Source organism: Lagenorhynchus albirostris, chromosome 3, assembly GCF_949774975.1.
Source record: "Lagenorhynchus albirostris chromosome 3, mLagAlb1.1, whole genome shotgun sequence".
In the NCBI taxonomy this organism is placed as follows: Eukaryota; Metazoa; Chordata; class Mammalia; order Artiodactyla; family Delphinidae; genus Lagenorhynchus; species Lagenorhynchus albirostris.
In genome coordinates this window covers 64,289,382-64,301,564 of record NC_083097.1, presented here as the reverse complement: position 1 = coordinate 64,301,564, position 12,183 = coordinate 64,289,382, and the positions used below count along the sequence as shown (strand labels likewise).

Sequence of the window (12,183 nt, the reverse complement as noted above, 5' to 3'; positions counted from 1 at the left end):
AGCTAGCTGTGGCGCACTAGCCCCCATCCAGGCGGTGTTCATGCAGCCAACCCCAGTCCTCTCCCTGGGATGTGACCTCCAAAGCCCAGCCTCAGCTCCCAACCCCCGCCCGCCCCGGCGGGTGAGCAGACGAGTCTTTTGGCCTGGTGAGTGCTGGTCGGCACCGATCCTCTGTGTGGGAATCTCTCCGCTTTGCGCTCTGCACCCCTGCTGCTGAGCTCTCCTCCGTGGCTCCAAAGCTTCCCCCCCCACCCCCCACCCCTGTCCCTGCCCGTGAAGGGGCTTCCTAGTGTGTGGAAATTTTTCCTCCTACAGCTCCCTCCACAAAGTGCAGGTCACGTCCCTATTCTTTTGTCTGTTTTTCCTTTTTTCTTTTGCCCTTCGCAGGTACCTGAGGAGTTTCTTGCCTTTTGGGAAGTCTGAGGTCTTCTGCCAGCATTCAGTAGGTGTTCTTTAGGAGTTGTTCCACATGTAGATGTAATTTTGATGTATTTGTGGGGAGGAAGGTGATCTCCATGTCTTACTCCTCTGCCATCTTGAAGGCACCCCCCCAAATTTTCCCTTTTTATAAGGACATCAGTCATTATTGGATTAGGGGTCCATCCTACTCCAGAGGGATCTCATCTCAACTAATTACACCCTATTTTCAAATAAGGTCACATTGTGAGGTACCAGATTTGGTGAAGGACACAAATCAACCCATAGAAGAACTATTTTGGCAATAACCACACCTATGGTGATGGCTTTACCCTGATTTAGTCACTTTCTCCCAGTATGTTTATAAACAGAATAGAAAAAAACCTGAAGAAATCAGAAAGGTAATAAAAACTTGTGGATAAAATGAGCTCTGTCAGAGACAGTTTATGATGGTGCTTCTGGATCCTGATTCCTCAGCTATGGGGCTCTTGAGCTTTGCCTCACAGTAGCCTCTGGGTCTAGCCTTTCCCCTGAGAGACAGCACTCTCCTTTATACTCAGCCCATACACAGATGAAAGTTCCCTTTCTTTTCTCCTTTCTTCCTATTCCCTGATAGCAGCTAGAATTTCCAGAGGAAGTTTGACTAAAAGCTACGAAAAGAACCCGGTGAGTTTGAAAGCACAGATTTCTTATCTTAAGAAAAATAAATGCTAGCCCCATCTAGGGCTAATTTAGTTCCTCTACTCAGTTGTGGTCTTCTATGGCCTCTATGAATGTGTTGTGTATTCACTGAGGTCTGGCTGGAGGGAACGCCAGATTCCTAGCGCTGTATGAGCTCTTGGAACTGTTTACCTTACAATAACTGTTTCTTCCTCAGAAGCTGTTCCTTTCTGGCTTTGTCGGATTTCACCCTACACATGCTCAGACTGGTATCAACCCAAACACTCAACAGGAACAATATGCACATACCTGGAATTCTTTCCTTTTGCAGCTCCCTCCTTTCTGGGATAATCTCAGCTGCCTTGATCTCCTTGATTTCTGGTTCTTCAATTCAGCAAGTTTCCATTTCCCCTCCTTGTTCATAGTCTGGGAATTATGTGCATGCTGAGAACCCAGGAAATGCAAGTGCTCCCTTCATTTATCTCCCTTTCCTTGGAGATCACAGGTCTGTGTTGTCTGTTGTCCTATGTGTGAAAATAGTTGCTTCCTATACTTGGTCCAATTTTCCAGTTGTTTTCATAGGATGTAATTCCAATCTGACCCACTCTGTAATGACACAAAGTGAAATTCTCCCTGGCATATGTTTTCGAGACATTTGGCCTTCATACATAACTAAATTAACTGTTCTAATAGAAGACAATGTTTGGAACTTGTTTTAACTCTCCAGAATTGTTGCTTTGTTTTTACTATTAGTTGTCTATTCTATTTTTCATTTGCCTATTTTTCTGAAAGTAGAAGGCTATGTGGGGTTGAGAGTTGTTGGGAGTTGAAAATGGATGGTTTAAATTTGGTTAATCACCATCTAGTTAACTTATGTTTACCATGCAAATACTAATTTGGTTTCATAAGTTAAGTGAATCACCAATTGATGATTATTTTTGTGCATGATGTACTTGGTGAAGATGTAGAAACAGATATTATCATTGATAACACAGTCCTGAACTAAGATGCCCGAGGTTGCCCACTATTTCAAGAAGGTAGTATTATTTCTCTGGGCTATGTTCCCGAGTTTACCTACACTTCTGCAGTGTGTGATCATGAGGACCAGAGCTTCAGAGTTCTTCACATGGGGAAATCCAGTCCACTGTGGTGTCACCATAAAATGTCTCAACTACTTTCTTGCTATTCCTGAAAAATAAAACTCCTGAAAGAGAAAACAAAGCTGCAAATAACATGACTGCAAATAACATGCTGTCCATGTCATCTTGGTTATAAAACTCAGACTAAAGATTAAAAAAAAAGTTATGGTGCATCTCTCTGATGGGCTATAAGGAATTCATTAATATCTTGTTTTCAAAAGCACATTTAGTAATAGTGGGATTAGAAAATGCTTATCATATAAATGCCAAAAAATTTCATTATAATATAAAATTGTAAATACAGTATGATAATCTTTTGTGTGTGTGTGTATACACACACACAGACACAACTATATACATATAGATACATTTCATACATATGTATATATATAAAACTGGAAGAAATTTTATATAAAGTTTAGCAACTATTAATCTGAGTGATGGAATTACTGATAATATTTACTCTTGATTGTCAGATTCCATCTTTATCATTTATCAATTTTTATACTTACCAAATTTTCCATGGTAAATATATATTTTTCTATAATCAGAAAGAAAATTTTTTCCAATTTTATAGAAAATCATTGAGAGGACAGTATTGGTTAAAAGTAAATTGAATTGCTGGTTTTATTCAAAAAACAAAACAATGGTGAAGTGCATAAATGAATTTTGAATGCTGCAGTCTCATCTGTTGTCTAGACGGCTGAAAAGTTTTGAATTTATTTTTCTTTCCTTTTTAGATCAGCATCAAGGTCACAGTACAGGACATGTTCACTGGCATTGAGAAACTTGTTAGTGTGGCTTTCTCTACATTTGTAGCCAAACCAGTTGGAAAAGAAAAGGTAAATTTCTTTGTGAAGAGTATCTAGCATGTAATTCAGGGACATATCAACAGAAGTATAAGCATCAGAATTATTATGGAATAAGGGACATTTCTTTTTACCGTGAGATATACTTTCCCAAGATTTGTTACTCACCAATACTTATCGTAATTTTCACCAATATTTATGTGGTAATATCATTGTATTAACTGCCTTAGAGAAAATGAGAGATGTAGCCAGTTCGTGAAAGAGAAAAACACTTGTTTTAAATGATCTGAAGGTCATGTCTGTCTCCCCACAATATTGCTTGCTGGTTTAGTTCTTTTCTTTTGTGGTTATATAACTCAAAATTGAGTTAAAATATTTTTTTAAAGCAAGGGCATTTTAGCTAGCAGTTGTGTCTTATGGTCCAATCACTTTTTCATACCTAAAGGAATAATGTCAAAGTTGCTGAGTTATTGAAGTTTAAACATAAGCTGCAGGGCATATATAGGGTAAAAACACCCTTAAAAGAAATATGTTGGCCTCATGTGGGTGCCCAGTGGGCTTGCCTTGCTTTGGCCCAGAGCAGCATGTCCCTTGTCTGCTGCGGACTTACTCATAATTTCTTGGCTTTTCTTTTTAGGGTCAGAGTGCCTAGGGGAGGATCTGCATTTAGTCTAAGCATTATTTTTTTAACATTTTATTTATTTAGTTAGTTTATACAGCAAGTTCTTATTAGTTGTCTATTTTATACATTATTAGTGTATATATGTCAATCCCAATCTCCCAATTCATCCCACTGCCACCCCCCCACCCACTCTTTCCCCCGTTGGTGTCCATAAGTTTGTTCTCTACATCTGTGTCTCTATTTCTGCCTTGCAAACCGTTTCGTCTGTACAATTTTTCTTGATTCCACATATATGCGTTAATATACGATATTTGTTTTTCTCATTCTGACTTACTTCACTCCATATGACAGTCTCTAGGTCCATCCATGTCTCTACAAATGACCCAATTTAATTCCTTTTTATGGTTGAATAATATTCCATTATATATATGTACCACATCTTCTTTATCCATTCGTCTGTTGATGGGCATTTAGGTTGCTTCCATGACCTGGCTATTGTAAATAGTGCTGTAATGAACATTGGGGTGCATGTGTCTTTTTGAATCATGGTTTTCTCTGAGTATATGCCCAGTAGTGGGATTGCTGGGTCATATGGTAATTCTATTTTTAGTTTTTTAAGCTCCATACTGTTCTCCATAGTGGCTGTATCAGTTTACATTCCCACCAACAGTGCAAGAGGGTTCCCTTTCCTCCATGCCCTCTCCAGCATTTGTTATTTGTAGAGATTTTCTGATGATGCCCATTCTAACTGGTGTGAGGTGATACCTCATTGTAGTTTTGATTTGCAATTCCTCTAAGAATTAGTAATGTTGAGCAGCTTTACATGTGCTTCCTGGCCATCTGTATGTCTTCTTTGGAGAAAAGTCTATTTAGGTGTTCTGCCCACTTTGGGACTGGGCTGTTTGTTTTTTTAATATTGAGCTGCATGAGCTATTTATATATTTTGGAGATTTATCCTTTGTCTGTTGATAGTTTGCAAATATTTTCTCCCATTCTGAGCGTTGTCTTTTTGTCTTGTTTGTAGTTTCCTTTGCTGTGCAAAAGTGTTTAAGTTTCATTAGGTCCCATTTGTTTATTTTTGTTTTTATTTCTATTACTCTAGGAGGTGAGTCAAAAAAGATGTGCTGTGATTTATGGCAAAGAGTGTTCTTCCTATGTTTTCCTCTAAGAATTTTATAGTGTCTGGTCTTACATTTAGGTCTTTAATCCATTTTGAGTTTATTTTTGTGTATGGTGTTAGGGAGTGTTCTAATTTCATTGTTTTACATGCAGCTGTTCAGTTTTCCAATCACCACTTATTGAAGAGACTGTTTTTTCTCCACTGTATATCCTTGCTGCCTTTGTCATAGATTAGTTGACAACAGGTGCATGGGTTTATCTCTGGGATTTCTATCCTGTTCCATTGAACTATATTTCTGTTTTTGTGCCAGTACCATATTGTCTTGATTACTGTAGCTTTGTAGTATAGTCTGAAGTCAGGGAGTCTGATTCATCCAGCTCTGTGTTTTTCCTTCAAGATTGCTTTGGCTATTCAGGATCTTTTGTGTCTCCATAGAAATTTTAAGATTTTTTGTTCTAGGTCTGTAAAAAATGCCCTTGGTAATTTGATATGGATTGCATTGAATCTCTGGATTGCTTTGGGTAGGATAGTCATTTTCACAATATTGATTCTTCCAATCCAAGAACATGGTATATCTCTCCATCTGTTTGTGAAATCTTTGATTTCTTTCATCAGTGTCTTCTAGTTTTCTGCATACAGGTCTTTTACCTCCTTAGGTAGGTTTATTCCTAAGTATTTTATTCTTTTTGTTGCAATGATGAATAGGATTGTTTCCTTAATTTCTCTTTCTGAACTTTCATTGTTAGTGTATAGGAATGCAAGAGATTTCTCTGCGTTAATTTTGTATCCTGAAACTTTACCAAATTCATTGATTAGCTCTAGTTGCTTTCTGGTGTCATCTTTAGGATCATCTATGTATAGTATCATGTCATCTGCAAACAGTAACAGTTTTACTTCTTCTTTTCCAATTTGTATTCCTTTCCTGTTTTTCCTCTCTGACTGCCGTGGCTAGGACTTCCAAAACTATGTTGAATAATAGTGGTGAGAGTGTACATACTTGTATTGTTCCTGGTCTTAGATGAAATGCTTTCAGTTTTTCACCATTGAGAGTGATGTTTGCTGTGGATTTGTCATATATGGGCTTTATTATGTTGAGGTAGGTTCCCTCTATGCCCACTTTGTGGAGAGTTTTTATAATAAAATGGGTGTTGAATTTTGTCAAAAGCTTTTGCTGCATCTATTGAGATTATCATATGGTTTTTATCCTTCAATTTGTTAATATGGTGAATCACATTGAATGGTTTGTGTATATTGGAGAATCCTTACATTCCTAGGATAAACCCCACTTAATCATTGTGTATGATCTGTTTAATGTGTTGTTGGATTCTGTTTCCTAGCATTTTGTTGCGGATTTCTGCATCTATATTCATCAGTGATATTGGTCTGTAATTTTTTTTTTTTGTAGTATCTTTGTCTTGTTTTGGTATCAGGGTGATGGTAGCCTCATAGAAAGAGTGTGGGAGTGTTCCTTCCTCTGCAATTTTTTGGAAGAGTTTGAGAAGGATGGGTGTTAGCTCTTCTCTAAATGTTTGATAGAATTCACCTGTGAAGCCATCTGGTCCTGGACTTTTGTTTGTTGGAAGATTTTTTTTTATATAAATTTATTTATTTTATTTATTTATATTTGGCTGCGTTGGGTCTTCGTTGCTGTGCATGGGCTTTCTCTAGTTGCGGTGAGCGGGGGCTATTCTGTTGTGGTGAGCAGGCTTCTGGTTGCGGTGGTTTCTCTTGTTGCGGAGCACGGGCTCTAGAGTGCAGGCTCAGTAGTTGTGGCACAGGGGCTTAGTTGCTCCACGGCATGTGGGATCCTTCCGGGCCAGGGCTCGAACCCGTGTCCCCCACATTGGCAGGCGGATTCTTAACCACTGTGCCACCAGGGGAGCCCCTGTTGGAAGATTTTTAATCACAGTTTCAATTTCATTACTTGTGATCAGTCTGTTCATATTTTCTATTTCTTCCTGGTTCAGTCTTGGAAGGTTATACCTTTATAAGAATTTGTCCATTTCTTCCAGGTTATCCATTTCATTGGCATAGAGTTGCTTGTAGTAGTCTCTTAGGATGCTTTGTATTTCTGCGGTGTCCGTTGTAACTTCTCCTTTTTCATTTCTCATTTTATTGATTTGAGTCTTCTCCCTCTTTTTCTTGATGAGTCTGGGTAAAGGTTTATCAATTTTGTTTATCTGCTCCAAGAACCAGCTTTTAGTTTTATTGATCTTTGCTACTGTTTTCTTTGTTTCTATTTCATTCTGTTGCATCACATTTCCAGGTTTCTGGAGGTCAGTTAGAGTTTTATTCTGACTTATTGATTTTTTCAGTTTGCTTATTAGACAATGTTTTCACCATGTGTTGAAATTTCCAAATTGGGAATATCTCTTGGTACATGATAGCTTTCTCTAGAACATCTTTATTCTCTCCCTTTGATAGATTAATTTTGCAAAAGGTAGAAAGCATTTCTTGATAAGAATTTAGTGGAGTCAAAGTCCCTCCCCTCACTCATTAATCTGAAGAATTTTTAATTTTGTAGTTCTGTTGAAAGTTTTTTAAATCAGGGAAAATTAATATTTGGAAAACTTATTAAGGCACATATTATATGAACAAATAATTAAGTCTATGTTGATTTTTTGTAGTTTAAAAATATTTTAAGAAAAAAATTAAGTCAAAATAAAATGCATATATAAACACCCATAAATGCTCTATTTACTTTGAGTTAGAAAACAATGTAGCATATCATTTGTTTTTGCAAAATTCATGATGTGCTTTTATAGTTTAACAGGGCAATGAAAGATAACTGTTTTTCTTTCTCTAGATTCATTTAAAACCAGTCACACTTTTAACTGAACAAGATCATGTGGAACATAATCTGGCTTCTGAGAGAAGGAAAGTTCGATTACAACATGAAGATACTTTTAAAAACCTGATGAAGGAAAGCGGCAAATTTGATGGTCAGTAAATCTACTTACAGGAACTTTAATTATATGACTGTGGCCTAGCATGTGATCTATCCTGGAGAATGTTCCATGTGCAATTGAGAAGAATGTGTATTCTGCGGTTTATTGATCCTTTCCAGTAATGAGAAAGAAAACCAGAGCTAGAATAACCTCAATTCAGGTCAGAGATCCTGACCAGAAAATGCGGGATAAATGTAAAATTGTCCAAGCAGAATGACACAATACTTAATGAACATCCAAAGTACAAGAATTGAAATTGACCTCCAGATGAGTATGCCCCTATTTGGAAGCCTGTAGAAAGGGAGACATTTGTTTATTGTACTTAACATGGGTACACAGCCAGAGCTGTGAGCCTACACTGATCTCTAAACCTGGAAGAGCCCTATTTCCCCATCGATTGGCAATTACCTCAAATAGGCATACTTCTGCACCAAGGTCCCCTATACTCAATATATTTCTGCATAGATGTCATAGCTGATGCTTATACACATATGACCTGCCCTAGTTATCTCCTCTATGTGTCCTAGTGTAGGCCATGTATGTCTTCATAGGAATCAAGTAGCTTTTTCTTTAATTATCCCTCAGAAAAGGAGTTGCCTTATATTTGAGTCTTAACAATGTCTCTCACAGTATAAGGTCCTCTCAATTTTTTATTTTATCCTGGTAACACAATACTCAAACAAGTATGCACCTTTCTTTTTTTCATTTAACAATATAGTTTACAGATAATTTATATTAATTTATTTTGAAACAAAAAAGTATCATTTGAGTAAGAGAAATTAACCTTAAAAAATCTCAATCAATACTGGTTTTGGATGTTTATACAAAATTATCTAACAAAATCAGTACTTAAAAAAGAAGTTGGAAGGGATTTAAGACTTCATATGTTTTTTAAGGATCACTTTAGGAAACAATCCAATTCTGATTACAGCACTATGGTGGACTTGGAGTCTGAAAAAAACTAAAATTTCTGGATGAAATATTTACAAACATCTTTGCAAACACATCTCAGCAGGCAAAAAAATAAGAGAAAGCCTTGAAGTCCACAAATGATTAGAAACACAAATTCAGCAGTGTAAGGAGATACAAGAGTTGGCATTTACTCAGGAGGAACCTGTATGTGCCAGACCTAGAGCTGTGTTTTAATGGGCCTGCCAGGGCTCAGGAGACACAGCCAGGTGGAAGGTTGGATCAAGGAACCATACCTGGAGCTGCAACACCCCCAAAATGATACCCTCAGTGGGCCAACTGGAAAAATCCCACCCCTCAGAGAGCTCTGGTAGGGATGCTTTCCACTTAGCCCTAGGTGGAATGGAAAAAAAATGTTTCTCTTTGAGGATTCAATCGCAATTACATTCTCAAGCAGATTTGGTGTCAGAATTCACATAATTTGTTTGGCCCAAAACAGACCAAGTGATACTTAGTGTGAAGTGGTACTGTGCTATGTACCCACGGGTGATCTGCAGCCACAAATACAAATCCTTTGTGAAGAAATGACTTTAAGCCCAGCCCTTAAGAATTGTCACAGATAAAGATCCAAGGAATGTGAGCTCCTAGTCAAAAATCATAAAAGACAAAAATAAGTCACCTAAATCCAAAAAAGCACCAGACCATAGAATGAGGTCCACAAAGACTACAGATATTAAATTTACCATATAAAGAATGTGCAGTAAGAACATTAATATATTTTAAGAAAAGAGTATCAAAAGTATTATACAGGAACAAGAAAATGACCTAGACTACTTGACAAAGAAGCAAAAGGAATTTCTATAAAAAGAATATATAATAATTAAAATTTGAAACTCAGTGAATGGGACTTCCCTGGTGGTGCAGTGCTTAAGAATCTGCCTGCCAGTGCAGGGGACACGGGCTTGATCCCTGGTCTGGGAAGTTCCTACATGCCATAGAGGAACTAAGCCTGTGTGCCACAACTACTGAGCCTGCGTTCTAGAGCCTGTGAGCCACAACTACTGAGTCCACACGCCACAACTACTGAAGCCTGCGTGCCTAGAGCCCATATTTCCCAACAAGAGAAGCCACCACAATGAGAAGCCCGTGCACCACAATGAAGAGTAGCCCTGGCTCGCCACAACTAGAGAAAGCCCGCGTGCAGCAATGAAGACCCAATGCAAACAAAAAAAATAAATAAAAATTTTAAAAAACTCAATGGATGAATTAAACAGCATCTAAGACAGTAAACTGGAAAAGTAAATCTGAAGAAGTTACCTAGAATGCAGATGGACAGACAAAGAAATGGGAAATATATAAGAGAGATTAGGAGATATAGAGAATGGAGTAAGAAGTCTAACAAGCATCTAATCAAAGTTCCAGGAAGAGAGGAGAAAAAGAAAGGGGGAGAAGTAACATTTGAAGCAAACAACATTGACATTTCATTAAAGGGTAACATGAAAGTTTCATATACATATGAAAAGATGTTGGACCTCATTATTAATCAGGGAAATGCAAATTATAACCTCCATGAGACACTATTTCACACCCATGAAACTGGAAAAATTGAGGAGTCCACAATACTATTTAAGTGAAAATGGGGAGCAGTAGGAACTGTAATAAACAACAGACAGAAGTATAAATCAGTACAATCATTTTGTTACCTAAAAATATTCTGTTGTTAGTAAGGACTGTGAACGTGGAATAAATCAGCAAAGTTAAGTTTATTCATCCACTTATTCATTCAATAAATATTGACTGAGCACCCACATTCTGGAATTTTATTAGAATTTTAAAAAATCAGTCCTTGCCCAAAGGAGCTTAGGATATAGGGGGTCAGAAAATCAAAGATCACACAAATAAACATAAAATTATAACAGTGAAAGAAAGGTACAAGTGGGAGCTCATAATAGTGGGGTTGCTGTGGCCAGAGAAGGCTTTCCTGAGGAAGTAGTGACTGAGATGGGCCAAGAGAGAATAGGAGGTAAGTGGAAGAAAGTGTGGGTGGCCAGTGGAACTGCTGCTGACAGAGGGAGCACCATGTACAAATGCCCTGATGTTGAGGGCAACATTTAGTTACAGGAACTGAAAAAGGGCTATTGTGGTTGGAACAAAGGGAGAGAGAGCTTGAGAGGGGAAGGGGTGCTACGAGCAAATCAGACTAGCTGGGGCTGGAGAGGTAGGCATAGGCCAGACAGGAAAGGAAGGGCTTGGGGCCATAGGAATGATTTAGGTTCTTCTAATAGGCCAAGGGGAAGTCACTGCATGTTTTTAAGCAGGGGACTGAAATGATCAGTGGAATGAAGGGGAAAAAACATAAAAGAAAAATACCATCAATTAATGAAAAATATAATAATTAGATCAGGAAATGGAGTTAAATCTCTGTAACCACTCTTCTCTGCTCACTTACATGTGACTGTGATAAGAAAGGCTCCATTCCCAGTTACCAACAACAGCCGGGCATGTCTGTGCTCTCACACTGAAAGCTCAGCTGTGCCTCTGACGGTACAACCAGGATGGTGCCCTACTCTGTAATTCTTTCTCCCACCTCCTCAACAATAGTACGTGAGATATAAGCCTAGCTGGTAATTCCCTTGATGATGCAGGCAATATAACTGAATACATTTTACTGCTTTGCCGCCAAAGTAAATGATTTCTCCATTGTTGAGAGTCAAAACCAATTTGTCAGTAAATGAAGCAGATATGATTCAAAAGAAGCAGAATGACACTAAGAAGTACAATGTATTGTGTCTTTTCTGTTTGTGACTGCATTCATTGCAAAACAGTAACTACGGGAGGCCATATTCCCATTCTGAAGTTTATCATACAGCAAACTATTCCAGATTTTCAGTGTCTGTGGCCCTTTAAAGCTCAAATCCCTTTCTTTTTAATAACTTTATTAACATACCATAAATGGCCCATACTTAAAGTGTACAACTTGATAGGTCTTGAGACATGTATACCCCCATGAAACCATCACCACAATCAAGATAATAATATATCCATCAATCCCCAAATTTCTTTCTGCCCTGACCTGCTCTGATCTGCCCCTCTTCCACCTGAAGCAACTCAAACTTAAACTTAAACATTCTTTTAATCAAAATTCTGGTTGAGGGCTTCCCTGGTGGTGCAGTGGTTGAGAGTCCGCCTGCCGATGCAGGGGACACGGGTTCGTGCCCCGGTCCAGGAAGATCCCACATGCCGCGGAGCGGCTGGGCCTGTGAGCCATGGCCGCTGAGCCTGCGCGTCCGGAGCCTGTGCTCCGCAACGGGAGAGGCCACAACAGTGAGAGGCCCGCGTACCGCAAAAAAAAAAAAAAAAAAAAAAAAATTCTGGTTGACTTGTAAAACAGGTTGGAATACAATCTCTAAAATGCCCTTTCTGATCTGTGGTCTTATCCAATTCACTGTAAATAAAGCCTATTCATTTCTTCAGGAGTTTTAAGTCTTTGGTAATAATTTATGTTTTCTAAAAAATCCCATGAGTTGAAGGAAAGGCTGTAGCCTCAGGTTCTGCATTT

General features: G+C 38.3%; 1 protein-coding gene across 1 annotated transcript in view; it reads left to right on the top strand.

Moving 5' to 3' along the window:
- The window catches only part of ACOT12 (acyl-CoA thioesterase 12), a 47,604-nt gene that overhangs the window by 18,022 nt on the left and 17,399 nt on the right, over window positions 1-12,183 (top strand). Inside the window, exons 4-5 of the mRNA XM_060143223.1 lie at window positions 2,957-3,058; window positions 7,574-7,709. Coding sequence (XP_059999206.1) covers window positions 2,957-3,058; window positions 7,574-7,709 — 238 coding nt within the window. The remainder of the gene's footprint in view (window positions 1-2,956; window positions 3,059-7,573; window positions 7,710-12,183) is intronic.